The sequence below is a fragment of the Physella acuta genome, unplaced genomic scaffold (genome assembly GCF_028476545.2).
Source record: "Physella acuta isolate Inbredline_101_S28 unplaced genomic scaffold, ASM2847654v3 ptg001990l, whole genome shotgun sequence".
In the NCBI taxonomy this organism is placed as follows: Eukaryota; Metazoa; Mollusca; class Gastropoda; family Physidae; genus Physella; species Physella acuta.
In genome coordinates this window covers 63,805-76,611 of record NW_026733495.1, presented here as the reverse complement: position 1 = coordinate 76,611, position 12,807 = coordinate 63,805, and the positions used below count along the sequence as shown (strand labels likewise).

The window sequence follows — 12,807 nt, the reverse complement described above, 5'->3', positions numbered from 1 at the left end:
TTAGAGAAGATGAGCTTAGTGATAATATTCAATACAATAATTTGTATGGACATAGGCTACTCCCAGGTGCCCTATCGTTATAAACATAATGTTCCCCTGACTGATTCAATCAATAGGGCTGGTAAGTAGGTCACCAACCAGTTCTACGGCTCAATAAAACCTGCATGAGTCATATAACTGGTTGGTGACCTACTTACCAGCCCTATTGTATTTCGTTTTCGAGATTTTTATTTACTAAAAGTGCAGGCCTAGATGACGAGCCTGCGGAACATCAAACTTTCCTTGTTCAGTCAACTCACAGCGTGCTTTAATCACAGGTTGAAAATTGAGCTCGTTTCGAATATAAGTACATGCCATACAGTGTTTCTTAAAGACATATCCTCCGGGGTGGGGGGGGGGGGGGCCTCTGAACGAAATGGAATTTATATAGAATATACAAATATAAATAAATAATAAATAAATAAATAAAAATAAATATATTTATATAGAATATGTATAGGCCTACTTTTAACAGTGTCCGCACCCCCCCCCCCCCCGTAAATTTTAGTCCGCCTCCCCCTCCCCGAAAATTTCAAGTGTCCCCCCCCCCCCAGAGAAAAAAAGTCTATAAGAAACAACACTAAATAGCAATAAAAAGCAATAAAAGATAAAACTCCAATGTTGCTTGAAGCTCCTTCTGAATAGGCTATTAAGTTCCCATCATCAAGATTCTCTGTTAAGAGTCTTAGAAAACTTTTATCCCCGTAAAATATTGCGTTCCCACAAGTGACGTCACAAAGATGGGTGTCACCGAGTGCGGTAGAAGAAATGCCTGGAAGAAACTCTTTGTCTAAGTTTCGGTGAACCTGCTTCAAAGCTTACCTTAATGATACATAATATTAAAAATACTTTGTTAGTAAAAAAAAAAAGTAGTAACCCATTTCATCGTGTTTAGGCCTATACTATTATTATTTGTAAAAACTATTTGCCGCCTTTATAGGAAGAATTGCTTTTTAATAACGAACAAACATTTTGGATTGAAAATTCGGTGTAACTATTTATATCTATTGTGAAATATTTCTCAAACAGATTTTTGGGTCCCTCAATAATAGATAGATCTATAATATTTATAGGAGTCGCCTTATTATAAAGACCGTCGATAGCTTTCAGCAACAGACTATAGCGAATCTACTTAAGTTCTGACAACGATGAGGAACAATGACTTAAGTAAAAATGAAATATACTATCAGTAGGCCTATAGAAAACTTAACAATCAAGTAAAACAAAGTAAAATAGTTCAAAAATAGTTTTCAAATTTAAAACACATATAGGCCTATCTGTAATTTAAAAAAAAAAACTCAATCCAAGAATTATGATTGAACTTGCAATTTAAAAAAAAAAAACTCAGATAGGCCTGCACGTGTTAGTATAGGGCCTAATTTAATTATAACGACTTGCTACGGCGTATCGCAGTGTTCTACGAACTCAAAACATAGGCCAAGTGTTATATCTGCTACCAAGTCCGATAAATAGATTTTTCTAATTAAGCCAGTAGCTTCCCCTGGAAAATTCTATAGCAACAGCAGCCTCCAAGTCGCTCGCTGGATGCGACACGTTATATCTCTAATGTAAACAAGATGGCCGACCAAGAGCTCAGGCAGCGTCTTTTAACTCCAGAATCCGAAGAAACAAATGTGAAATGGGACCCGGACAGCTTGCCACTGAAAAGCAGACTGAAACTGGCAAGAAAAGCTAAAGCCGATCCATGCTATATTTATGTTTTAGAGGTAGAGCTACAAATATTTTACAGGTTAAGTCTGAAAGTATGTCGTATGAAAGTACTCCGAACTGGTTAGACTGGTCTGAAAGTGAAAGTTACTGTCTACTGAAAGTTATTAGTTATTGAACTTGTTTTGTGTCTTGTAAACTAACTTGTAACAAGTAGATCTAGAATCTAGATCTAGTAACAAGTTCACGGCACAAATGTTTAATAAATATTGTTTTAAAGTTTAATTGTTAGTTAATGTAAAATTGTAACATTACAGTAATACATTTCAATACGACTGGACTAGGCCAGCTATTTAGTGAGTTGAGTAGTTAATTCAAGTTAATTGTTTAACTCTAAAGTCTAAAGACAAAGCCTAAAAAAAGTTGTTGATGATTGTAAAGTGTAATCTCTTCAGTGACGTTCTGAGTATTGTTAAAGTTTATGGTTAATGTCATTGTAATAAATATTAAATAAAAGTAGGCCTACTGACCTACTCAACTTGTTGTAGTAATACTTCTAATGAAATCTACTTATCTAGATCTAGTACTTGTGCTAGTACTTATTACTACCGTCTTTTAAGTTTTAGCTAGTTAATATAGTTATCTTAGTTCTAATATCATGGCTCTAATGACATAATCACTCTAGTTAGCTAATCAGTGAGTAACAAAAAATTCAATACCACACAAAGTACAAAACAAAATAATAAAAAAAAACACAACACCAAGAACTATTGTGTTGCATAATCGGCTTTCAAATCACAGAGTGCTTGTAATTCAAGAAATAGCCTCCTAAATAGGTCTTTAAGGGTTTTTATTTTTTTATTGCTTTGTGCAGCAAAAAAATGGATTAGGGAGATCTGTTTAAAAAATAATAAGCATTTATGAATAAGGACAATTTATTAATATATAACATATAATTATATTTTGTTTAAGAAATACATAACATTTGACTTCACCTGATAATCATAAAAAATTATGTAGACTTAGTTATTAAACATTAATTAGCTATAAATTAGCTATATAAAATTATGCAGACTTAGTTATTAAACATTAATTAGCTATAAATTATCTATAAAAAATTATGCAGACTTAGTTATTAAACATTAATTAGCTATAAATTAGCTATATAAAATTATGCAGACTTAGTTATTAAACATTAATTAGCTATTCAGAAAACTGTGCTTGACCCGCTGACAGATTATCAACTGATTTTCCAGGTTTTTATGATTGTACTCACCATTGTTGGAGCTGTGTACTGCTGGTTCTATTTTGACAATGTCCACTTTCATGTGTCTCATACCTATGCTCGGCTTGGCTATGATGTTGCTCAGCATCATGTTGGACAAAGATATTTGCATGGTTTGTTTCTTTTATTATCTATTCAGAGCATGTGTAGTATTTAGGCATCGTTTAGAAAATATTAAATTTCATTTTTTCTAAACTATATGCTTTCTTGTGAACGAAAATTGTCTTTTTTTTTGTTTTTTTTTTGTATAAGGCATACATTGCCTAGGCATGACTGAAAAAGAAAAGATTTTTAAATATATTTTCATTCAATTCTGACTTTTTTTTGTTTAGGGAAAGGAGTAGATAAGCACCCAGAAAAAGCTATGGAATGGTTTAGGTAAGTGTTAGAAATAATCTTTACAGGACAAAATACTCTAAAAAAAACTTACTTAGAATATCATTTTCATACCCTCATTTTTTTCCTTTTATTGCTTAAAATTTGATTCCTGATTTCATAAAAAAAAAAGGAAAGCGGCGGATCAAGGTCACCCCCATGCTGCTTATAACCTGGCCATTGGGCACCTCAAAGGCTACAAAACTGACCTGAAACCTGGGTAGGATTTTATTATATTTCAGTGATTGAAGATAGAACTTCTAAATTTGAATAAAATGCTATTTCATCACGAAAAACATTCTCATATCTTACAAGTTATATATATATATATATATATATATATATATATATATATATATATATATATATATATATATATATATATATATAATCCCAAACAAATATACTATTGACATGAAAATGTTAGTGGCTCTTTAAAAACCGGGTAATGTTGTAAATTGTAACTTTTGGCTCTTTAGACTCAAAAGGTTGCCGACCCCTGGTTTAGGTTATTTCTCCATTCAGCATCATCATGTGTTATGAAAAATTCATAAATTTGTTCAAATTAATTTTGCTTTGTTGAAAAAATATTTATCCTTGATTCTAACAATATATCCCTAACTTTGTAAGCAATATTTGCAGGGGAATAAAACTGATCTGACCACTGTGCTCTTTAAAGCATTTGATGTTGTTTCATTTGTTTTTTAATTGAACTTGTAGGCCTATATTTTATTATATTTTGCCAAAGTTTATTGAAACTGTGAATCTACCATTGAATAAAATTTTCACATTGTTTTATGAAACAGTGAATCTCATCGTCTGATCACACATGCAGCTGCTAATGGTGTGGAAGAAGCTCATGCAGTTTTGAACTCAGTCTGCACCAAGGGGGGATGCCACTAAACCTCTGTTTTTGAACCTGTGGATCTCTTTTTTTTTCGTTACATTTCATTGTTTTTGTAAAATGTAAAAACTTCATCACATACTTGTGGCAAAACGATAGAACTATAAATCTTTTTTTTTTAAGTTTATAAAAACATATTTGTTTTCAATAATCACCAGAATATAAGCATATAAAGCAGAATTTGATGTTGCAATTCTGTTGGGTTTTTTCCCCCACATTTTTTTGTAATGGAAATGTTTCACATCACATGTATATGTAATTTGGCTAATTTTCCACCTTTGATATATTGAAAATTTATTTTTTTAAATATCAATATTTAAATATTTAGACTTGCAGTATATTTAAATTGGTGCACTTCATAAGTTCAGATTTTTGCTTACAAAGTTTTTTTTAGGTGTGAAAAGGTAAATATCTTTAACTTTAAAAAACAGAAAAAAAAAATTGGTGTAAACTGTAGGGGAATGACTTCTGTGTAGTTACAAACTATATAAGTTGGCCAAACCACTTACACAAATATAGGCTTTATTTAACTGACAAAAATCAAAAGAGTTTTCACTAGTGCTTAGTAATAATCTTATTATTCTATTATTTCTATACTTTTAACAAAAATAATATTTGTCCATATGTTAGTAAAAAAAAAGAATATATTTTTATTAATTCTATATGTTAATAATTTCTGTGCAGAGAAATAAGACATCATTGTGCATTTCTAATGTTATTTGAAAACAAACAGTTGGAGTGGAAAAATGTGATTATTTTTTTTTAACATCTTCTTAGAACATACAAATGATTCTCCTTGGTATTTAACTCTGATTTTCTCAGAATTTTAAAACTTCTGGCTATAAAATTCAAAATGTTGATATTAGTTACAGTATCAGTACTACTGGAGCTAGTTTTGTATATAACTTAAACGTTTTGCAATAACTGTGATTTAACTAGTCATTTTGACAGAGGTGCAATTTAACACCAAAAGTTGTTGATTTCCGTCCATTTTACACATTTTTTTTTCCTTGAATTTAAAATTGTGGTGTGTGTTGGTATTGTCACTTGAACAGGATGCAACTTTTATCATTGTTTTTTCTAGTTCTACAGATCTACATAAAGCTTGGAAAAAAAATAATCTAGAAATATCTTAAAAACCATGTTTAGTACAACCAAGAGATTTTTATATACGTTCTTGTTTGATGTCATCCAGTGCAATAGCTAAAATATGGCAAAAGAGCTGGTTAATCTAGGTGGCATTTTCTGTTTTAAATCTGAAGTGACTAAGAATCCTCTATTTAAATATACATTTTTTGGGGGTAAAGCTTGAAAAAGTACCCCCAACAGCTGTTATTATATATATATATATATATATATATATATATATATATATATATATATATATATATATATATATATATATAGATGCCCCTTGTAACTTGTTTTTGCTTAGTACACATTTACTAGATAAGGGAGAGTTGTAGTTCTCAAAATGTAGCCTGATGCCCAATTTAAACAGGGCTGTGACTAAGTAGCATGTACAAATGGTGGCTCAAAGGATAGATTCAGCAGAAGATGTCTTGCTTCTGTTCCCATTGCATTTTGAGGTTAAAAGGGATATTATTAGAGCCAAGGAATTGAGTAGTCAAACACATTGACATACAGTACTTATATTTTAATATTTTAATACTGAACCAATGAAGACATGTTTTTCTATTTGTGAATGTACACATTTCAATTTGTTAACTTTACATTCTATTTTATTCACTCAGGACCTCAGAAAATATATGTTAAGTAAAATATTATTGTGCACACTGCTGATTACCTATCTTTCACCCATTATTTTTTTTTTCACTAAATGTTCCATTGTTGCATATTTTTTTTTAGTATTCAGATAGTTATTAAACATTATAATTGAAATCAGATTTGTTACTTCAAGTTTATTAGCTTTCATCAATTTTGTTTTTCAAATAATTTATGTTGTTTGAGTCAGTCTTAGGGGTTCGGTAGAGGTCAAAGTTTCATATGATTCACAATCAGATTTTGTCAGTGCAGATGATTGAAGTATTAGAAATAAATGTACAAATAAAACTGGTGGGGTTCAGTACCTCAAAAAAGGTTAAGAACCTCTGCCCTATAATGATAGCATATACTATTTTAGTATGATACAAGTCTTGAAAGGTTGTATAAAATTGTATTCTTTTTCTCTTTAAATCTTTTGTGTTGATCAATGTCAACCCCTTTAATGAGCCACCTGATTTTCAACCACTCTGCATTATAGTATAGCTTGACAAAATCCTTGAGGAGCTTCATAAATTTACTGCTTTACTGACAGTGTGTAGACAAATTTTAAAATAATGAAAGAAAAAATGTTCTCTACATAATTTTTATCTTTTTTTTAAGAGTGAGCTCATGTTTACACAGAAAACCTTCAGGCTGCATCACAAAAAAATTTTCATTGGTCAGATGAAGTATGGAGCATCTGTTTCTTTTATATTAGAGATAGATCTAGATCCTATTATAATCTTATAATTTGTTGATTTGCCCATGTTTAGTTAGTAGGTCCTATTTATTTACTACTATTTAAATTTCGCCCATTTCAGTCTTTTTTTTTTAGGTTTGCTAGCTAAGCTACAAATGTGTATAACAAAATGCAATCGTTAGCTGTTAATTAATTAATAAGCTTTATGTATGCGAATTTAGCACTTAGGCTCGGCTGGATAATACTGTAGTGGAAAGCAATAACGATTAACATGTCAACACCTTCGGCATCATCACTAGGCAGTTTATTTATTTACATTGTTGCTAAGGTAATTACTTAAGATACGCATGCGCTAACGCCGGAAGTTAGTAAACCGTAACTTTCGAATCAACTCAAGTTACTAAGTTAGTCGTCTACTATTTAGAATCTAAATTGATTTTTCGTTACATTTTTAAGTTCAGGGCTTGGAAAGATGGTAATTATTAATTCTATCGTTTTAACATTCAAACATTCAAACTAGACAAATGTTAAATTGAGGCTATTATTACTGTACTCCTCATACTCTGTACTGTTTTTTTAACTCGCTAAATCCTCGGCACAAGAAGTCGGCAATTCAATTTTAATTTTAATTAATTTAAATTAATAAGCCCCTATTGACTCAGATTTATTTTATTTATTTATTATTTGAGTTTTGTTGTTTTTATTTACCAAAGGATTTTTGTATCTTGTATAAGTCAAGATCCAACACATTACTAGTCTATTATTATAATAAGCTTAGTATTACTAGAATCTAGATCTAGTATTAGTTAGTTAGTGTAGGCCGTAGGCCTAGATCTAGATTTGATTGCACATCAATATCATCATCAAGTTCAAGACTTACTGTGAATTATAATTACTATAATATTAGTCATTAGATCTATCATTTATCAGATTTATCAAGTCTTTATTAATAAATTAAGTATTAGTTAGCCCCCCCCCCCCCCCCCATCACATCTTGATTTTAATTTCACAAAAAGTACTGTACTGAACTAGAGAATCTATTGAAAACCCAGACCCCTAAAAATTAAAAAAAAAATCCTAAAATACCTAAACAGTGAAGTTGCAATTTATTTCAAAACAGGGATTTCTTTAAAAGTGTAATAATGTATTTAATTGAACTCTGTGAACTTTGAGTTTACTAGGCCTAATCAATTTTTATTACGATTCTAAAAAAAGAAAGCACAAAATGATCGCCAATAGGAACCTATTTATTTAATTTCTAACATTATTTTTAATGGGACAGTGTTTATAGTGTGGTCAAATGGTAGATCATACTAATGCTAACCCAAAGGTCTTGAGTTAATTCCAAACTGGGCTCAAGTCTATAGAATGTCCTTGAGTTAACCCAGCTTTGATGGGTACCTGACTAACGTTAGGGAAAGTAAATGTGCTGGGCATAATGCTGACAACACTACTCCTTCATATGCCGAGGTCACAGAAACAGGTGAACTCTACTTCACTTGCCCCATGGACCGTGAGGCTCATAAAGGCACTGTAAAAAAATGTAATTACATTTTTGAGCACACACACACCCCCCCCCCCCCTCCACACATCATCACAAAAATTCTGACATCCCAACGCTGTCAATGTTATTCACCCATGACCCCTAAGACAGTAGTTTAGGTTATTAGGTTCCATTTATGAAAGTTAGAATACGCTTTATCCAAGACTCATTTGACTATTTAAGATATGAAGCTTTAATTTCCACTAAGTAATTTGGTTTATTAAAAATGTTTCAAGTCTCAAGAAATTGATGAAATCATTAAAAGAATTCAAGCTTATAAAGGTGTAATGGGGGTCATTATCATCAACAATGATGGTGAGTTGTAAAAGTAAATAGATAACTAATTGCTCAAAAAAATGTTAATATTTTTGTTAATGGACTTAATGTTGTATCTATTTCATTTATTTATTTTACATCACTATATTAATGTATAATTTTTAAATTTTAAAAAATATTTTGCTCTTCAATTTTAATAATTTTAGTTTATTTATTTTTTTACCAGGCATCCCACTCAAGTCCACACTGGACAACACAACTACCGTACACTATGCCTCGCAAATCCACAGCCTTGCAGCAAAAGCCAGATCAGTGATAAAAGAAATCGACTCAGGCAACGATCTCAGGTGTATAAGGATCCGGTCTAAGAAACATGAAATCCTTGTGGCACCAGGTGAAATAAATATGAGCTTTATGTTGTGGTGTAGCTGTAGAGAAGTTGGTACATATATTTTGAAGCTGAGTTTAAATACATGTGTTGGTGGTAGGGGAGGAGGGGGGGGGGGAAGTAGTATAGGAATATAAATGGAAGAGTGATTATTGTACTGAAATCTAACAATAAATGCTTGTATTGTTTGTTTCACTGTAAGGCTATTAGGCATCATCAAGTGCATGACAAAAAAAATAAAATTTTGAGTTAATGTCATTGATAATTTAGATCAGGGGTCTCCAAACTTTTCAGTCCGAGGGCCGCATTAACTATCAAATTTCAGTTCGGGGGCCAGTTTCTTCCAGGCATGTCTTTGATTTTTTCACCAACAAACGTTTTTTCCGTGGACAAAAAGATCTCAGCGGGCCGGATAAGAGGACCTCGCGGGCCGCATCCGGCCCGCGGGCCGTAGTTTGGAGACCCCTGATTTAGATTAGACTACATAGTCCCAAGAATTCACACCTTTATAAAAACAATAGTTGGATGTGAATTAAAACAGCTTAGTCTTAGCTAAACATTTGCTTGGCTTTCTATACAATGTTTACCATATTATGGAAAGGTATTTACAAAAATAGTAGTATGTTAATATATATGTAATTATTCCATAACTCTACTCAGATCTAAGTATGATTAGATGTGAAGACATCTGAAAATATTGCTGTTCTCACTATTATTGTTATAAAGCTTTTTATTCCTTGTTTAAAACTTCTAGTCTGATTTAAAAGAAAAATTAATGTTGTTAGCTTGGCTGCAGTTCATATTATCCATATAGGAAACTTAAAACAAGTGCCAACACTAATGAAATTGATGAAATACAGTTGATCTCACTGTATTTTCTAAAAATAACTAAATTTTCTGTTCTTTTTATTTCCAGATCAAGAATATGCAATGATTGTGATCCAGAAAGATGTGAACTAAATTATATGCTCTTGTAGCTTGTACATATCCTTGCCACTTGACACAATAGACAGCTAGACCAGATTTTTTACCATCTGTATGTAGGTTGTGGAGTCTGATATAATTTATTTGTTTGGGATTATTTCCTCTTTACTTCCAAAGTTTTGGTTACAGTATATTTAATGGTTGTGGTAATGTTTATAGTTTATTTTTTTGTTATTGCTAGTACTGTTGGGTTTATATGAAATAGTCTGAAAACTAATAGTATATGCGTATAAGTTTGTTTCACAATATTGTTTTTTCATAATGATAATATGTTAAAAAATATAAAGTATATACCATAAGGTTTATATTTCTAAGAACTGTGTTTTTGAAGCAGTAAATTTGAGCTTATTTACTAGAAGTCGAGACAAAATTTATTGTGTAAAAATTCAACCAGTTTGTTTATTATGTCTGGTATATTATGCACTGTTATTACATTTTCTCAAAGCATAAGCAAAGTGCATATGTAATTTACATCCCTCAATCCCATTAATCCCCATTTTTTTGTTGAGCGATGCAAAATAACAACAAAATAAAAACAACTCCCCATCGTCCTACTCCATTAAAACATTGAAACCTGTGATATTGACACCTGTATCATCATGTTCTTAGCTACCATACTCCTCAATTCACATCTTGTAAACATTTTTTTCTTGAATAATTTTTTAACATGGGCATGTTGATTGGTATTCGGTTCTAACATTGTTTGTTTCCTTTTTATGCTTTACTGAATTCTCTTCCATGAATTGTTGTATTTTTTTTTTTCATTTTATTTTTGGGGTACAGGGTTGAGTTATCTTAGCAATAATCAATATATTACATGTGTATTTTATGTGTGTGTGTGTGAAGGTTTGCATTAAGTTTGTCATCTTTTATAGAAATTATTGTTTAAGGATTGAGTTTAAACTATATATATATATATATATATATATATATATATATATATATATATATATATATATATAAAAGTTAAATTTATCTGTAGTGTAATATTTAATATAAATTAATTATTCTTGTCATTAATGTTAAGACTTACCCCTTTAAAAATACAAAATTAAATATACATTATTTTTTTTATAGAGAAAGCATACTTATAACAATGAAATCTTCTCTTTACAATTGTGAAATGGGCTTTGTGCCATGGTGTTTTGTCTCAGTACATGTCCCAGAACACTATATCTATATTCAAAGTTTACATTGTGTGCAATTTCAAGGTTCCCAGAAAAATGCGCAATCAGAATACATCGCCAATACAAAAATTATATTAATACATTTTAATTTTATAATATGTTGTGGAAATATGTCCAATTATGCTACATTGCACATGTAGTCTCTCTTTGTTAATGTCTATAAATACTCGATTTAAGAAAAACAAAAATGCCCTTTTTGTGTGCAGGTTTCCATTGCGCATCTTTCCGGTCACCCAATTTCAATGCAGTATACCATGGTTGTATTATTATATGAATTGTATAAATAATTAATATTTGCTCAATATAAACTAAACAGTATACATTTACAATTTATACATTTGTTTTTATTTTCATACTTAAGTTCAGTAACCAATGTTTCATTGTGAAATATAAATTTAGGTAAGAAGTTTAAAAATAATAATAAATGTTTTAGGGTTTTTTATATGTTTTACAAAAGAGCCTGGTTGGGTATGAAAAGTAGGTTAAGAATTCATATCCTATTTGTTGGTGAAGACCTGTTTGATTACTATTTTAAAACATTTACATTCAGCTGCATGACTAAACTAAACCAGTTTTGCTCTCTACATATGTTCTTGGGTGTATTTTTTGTTTTTATTTTAACATTCCATTTATTGTAAATCTCAGGATTTTAACCTTTATTTAAAAAAAAAATTGAAATTATTTTATTAGGCTCCTTAATTTTGTGTCTCTAAAGCTGTGTTTTTCTTTGTGTCCGCAATGTATTAATATACCTTTGGAACACGAACAATACAGTAACCATAATTATTTTTCAGCATATAAGCTAATAAACTAAAAACAAAATTAAATTGTTATTGTAAAAAAAATTATATTGGTTAAATGTGTTTTGTTGTGAACATAATTTCTGAGAGTTATTAAACAATCGATCAGTTTGACTCATGTTTTGGTGAGTTAAAATTTTTTTGTAAATGCTTATGGTAAGATGTTTGAATGTGCATTTTTAAACATACTTGATATTTGAATTTTAAAAAGTCTCTATGCCATGTTAAGAATTTAAATTTTTATCAGATGGTTATGGAGACATTTGACAAATTATTTAGAAAATTGAAATAGCACTTAAAAGTTTAGTAGAACTTGTCATTATGTAGCATACTTGATTTAAAAAAAACAACAACTAAAATACAATTAGGTAGTTGATGTTAATTAAGCATGGGTATGAACAAACTTCTGTGTTCAAGTGTTTTCAAAATGACCATTGAGGCCCTACCATTGTTCTAATTTGCATTTTACTTTGGTGCAGGTAGTTAGTTTTTAAATTTTTAAATAATTCTGTACCCATACCTTAAGTATTATTAATAAATGAGTTTTGTGAATACTCCTTTGTTCCTTGTTTTTTTTTTAGAATACAACTCACACGTCTTACTTCACCACTTTGGATTAACTTTCACATATTATCAGTTAAGTAAGGGAGATGATGCGTAGGCATTAGATTTAAGACTATGGTGGTTTAGGATTTGAGATGGTTCTGGAATCCAAATCTTGTCAAAACTTTCATACCATTAAAGCTTGTCAGCACATCATCTATTTTCCTCTGTTCTATGATTAATTAATATTTATAATTAGTTGAAAATTTGGAATATTTTCCTGATAAACATAACAGCTGAAATAATTCGGGATGTTTAATCAGAAGTGTTACATCATTCATGGTCAGCTAT

At 30.4% G+C, this 12,807-nt stretch overlaps 2 protein-coding genes across 2 annotated transcripts; both read left to right on the top strand.

The window, feature by feature from the left end:
* Positions 1-1,572: 1,572 nt before the first annotated feature.
* Positions 1,573-5,525, top strand: LOC131931536 (DAP3-binding cell death enhancer 1-like). Its single transcript, XM_059288367.1, has 5 exons — positions 1,573-1,766; positions 2,964-3,105; positions 3,325-3,370; positions 3,501-3,587; positions 4,174-5,525. Exons 1-5 carry the CDS (start codon positions 1,617-1,619, stop codon positions 4,268-4,270), a joined length of 522 nt encoding a protein of 173 aa, XP_059144350.1. The 5' UTR covers positions 1,573-1,616; the 3' UTR covers positions 4,271-5,525.
* Positions 5,526-7,093: 1,568 nt separating this feature from the next.
* LOC131931540 (dynein light chain roadblock-type 2) lies at positions 7,094-12,467 on the top strand. The gene is made up of 4 exons (XM_059288372.1): positions 7,094-7,210; positions 8,515-8,593; positions 8,781-8,948; positions 9,859-12,467. The coding sequence occupies exons 1-4, from the start codon at positions 7,208-7,210 to the stop codon at positions 9,900-9,902; spliced, it is 294 nt and encodes a 97-aa protein (XP_059144355.1). The 5' UTR covers positions 7,094-7,207; the 3' UTR covers positions 9,903-12,467.
* Positions 12,468-12,807: the final 340 nt, after the last annotated feature.

What these genes read in the sequence shown, in the direction of transcription:
- LOC131931540 (XM_059288372.1), top strand. An exon ending in CATTATCATCAACAATGATG is followed by an intron (nt 8,594 to 8,780) that starts GTGAGTTGTAAA and finishes TTTTTTTACCAG; the next exon opens with GCATCCCACTCAAGTCCACA. An exon ending in TGAAATCCTTGTGGCACCAG is followed by an intron (nt 8,949 to 9,858) that starts GTGAAATAAATA and finishes TTTTATTTCCAG; the next exon opens with ATCAAGAATATGCAATGATT.
- LOC131931536 (XM_059288367.1), top strand. Translation starts at nt 1,617, where the DNA reads ATGGCCGACCAAGAGCTCAGGCAGCGTCTTTTAACTCCAGAATCCGAA. An exon ending in GCTATATTTATGTTTTAGAG is followed by an intron (nt 1,767 to 2,963) that starts GTAGAGCTACAA and finishes CTGATTTTCCAG; the next exon opens with GTTTTTATGATTGTACTCAC. An exon ending in AAAGCTATGGAATGGTTTAG is followed by an intron (nt 3,371 to 3,500) that starts GTAAGTGTTAGA and finishes TAAAAAAAAAAG; the next exon opens with GAAAGCGGCGGATCAAGGTC.